Source organism: Cariama cristata, unplaced genomic scaffold (assembly GCF_000690535.1).
Source record: "Cariama cristata isolate BGI_N322 unplaced genomic scaffold, ASM69053v1 scaffold27532, whole genome shotgun sequence".
Classification (NCBI taxonomy): Eukaryota; Metazoa; Chordata; class Aves; order Cariamiformes; family Cariamidae; genus Cariama; species Cariama cristata.
Window position 1 is genome coordinate 7,283 of NW_009605965.1, and position 2,039 is coordinate 9,321.

The following is a 2,039-nucleotide window of genomic DNA, read 5'->3' on the forward strand; positions in this document are numbered from 1 at the left end:
CCCCCCCCGAGGCCCCAGTGGGTGACACCCACGGGAAGGCAGGGCTCGAGCGAAGGAAATTCAGGTACCCGAGGGAAAGACAAAGCCGCCCTTACCCGCCTGGAAGGTGGCGAAGCACCACGCGACGAGGGGGGTGATGCCATGGGACAGCCGCCCCATGCTCCCTGTGCTGGTGTCCCCCGTGGACCCCCTCCCTCGAGCAGTTTGCAAAGCCCCCCCGGGAGGGACCAGGGGGAGCGATGAGCTGCGATGGCGGTGGGAGAGGAGGCTCAGCAGGGAAAGCCACCATAGGGGACCTCCGACGGGGTGTCCTGTGTGTCCCCACTGTTAGCGAGCGCTGGAGGAGCCATGGATGGAGCTGGCTGAGGGCTGGGGGAGCCTCAGCAGGGACACAGCCCGGCCAGGGTGGGTGTGTGGTTCAGGGTGCTCTGCCAAGTCACCTGCCCCAAATTTCATTCCTGGAAAGACAGCAGAGAGCGGCACTGTCACCGCGATGCAGGTCGGGGAGGTGACGGTCCCGCTGCCGTCCCCTCAAAGCTGGTCCCAGGGCTTGGAGGTGATCCGAGCTGCCACCATGGCAGAGACAAGGGAAAATATCTGCAGAGCATCTGCTCCCCGCTTCACGAGTGCTCCTGGGGCAGGCAGGCGTGAATGTGGGCAGCACTGCTCACAGCCGGGCGGCCGGACCCCGTCAGCTACAGCGACGGGGAGCCCGGGTCTGCCCCCGGGTGATTTAATAGCAGAGGTGGAGCCCGGCGCTTCAACTTTTATTGGAGTGACCAGAAAATAACTGTTTTCACCCATCCTTCTGCCCTCCCTGCCTCAAAGCTTCTTCATGCCCTGGCAGCGAGGGAGGGGGAAGCATCTCAGCTGCTCCAGGAGGCTGCGCTGCCCAGAACCAGCTCCTGGGGCCGGTTTCTCCAGTAGCACTCGCCTGGGAGAAGAGGGCTCATCCTTTCACCATCCCCCCTCATCCATCCATCCAGCCATCTGGTCATCCATCCATCCATCCTTGTATCCATCTACCTGTGCATCCATCCATCCATCCTTGTATCCATCTACCTGTGCATCCATCCATCCATCCTTGTATCCATCTACCTGTGCATCCATCCATCCATCCTTGTATCCATCTACCTGTGCATCCATCCATCCATCCTTGTATCCATCTACCTGTGCATCCATCCATCCATCCTTGTATCCATCTACCTGTGCATCCATCCATCCATCCTTCCTTGTATCCATCTACCTGTGCATCCATCCATCCATCCTTCCTTGTATCCATCTACCTGTGCATCCATCCATCCATCCTTCCTTGTATCCATCTACCTGTGCATCCATCCATCCATCCTTCCTTGTATCCATCTACCTGTGCATCCATCCATCCATCCTTCCTTGTATCCATCTACCTGTGCATCCATCCATCCATCCATCCTTGTATCCATCTACCTGTGCATCCATCCACGGATGCATTTAGTTCCCCTCCCCAGCATGGCAAACCTCTGCAGGGGGAGGAATCACTTGCTCTGCAGAGGCCCCAAATTCTGCTCCTGCTTACAAGGTGACCCCTCCACACCCCCCCTGCGGCCCCAGGAGCAGCTGCCCCTCTCCAGGAGGCAACAGCTTCCACCCCCGAAGAGAAGGAGGTTCCCAGCCCACCGCTGGTGTTGCTAAACAAGAAGCTCCTTTAGCTTAAACTCCCCCCTGGCCCAGTAAACCCACGAAGCCCTCCTGAACTCATCATCATCTTCTGCACAGTTTTCAACTGACAGACATTGGAGAGGGAAGGGAGGTGCCTTGGGCGATGCAAAGCCGTGCCTGAGCCCCCCTGTACGTGGCAAAGGGGGTTTGGGGGGTATGGGTGGAGAGGAGCCCACGCGGGACATGCACCTTTGGGTCACGGTGGGGGATGGAGATGGGTAGGGGGGCTGCGTGGGTGGGAGACTGCACACACCCACGCACACAGGTCACCCCAGGGTGCCGTGACACCCCGTCACCCGGTCGGCACCTTGCACCCGCGTCCTCCCTTCCCCTTTGCCCAC

At 59.6% G+C, this 2,039-nt stretch overlaps 1 protein-coding gene across 1 annotated transcript in view; it reads right to left on the minus strand.

Moving 5' to 3' along the window:
* The window catches only part of CHRNA2 (cholinergic receptor, nicotinic, alpha 2 (neuronal)), a 4,915-nt gene extending 4,756 nt beyond the window's left edge, over window positions 1-159 (minus strand). Inside the window, exon 1 of the mRNA XM_009696194.1 lies at window positions 96-159. Coding sequence (XP_009694496.1) covers window positions 96-159 — 64 coding nt within the window. The remainder of the gene's footprint in view (window positions 1-95) is intronic.
* Between the last annotated feature and the right edge of the window lie 1,880 nt (window positions 160-2,039).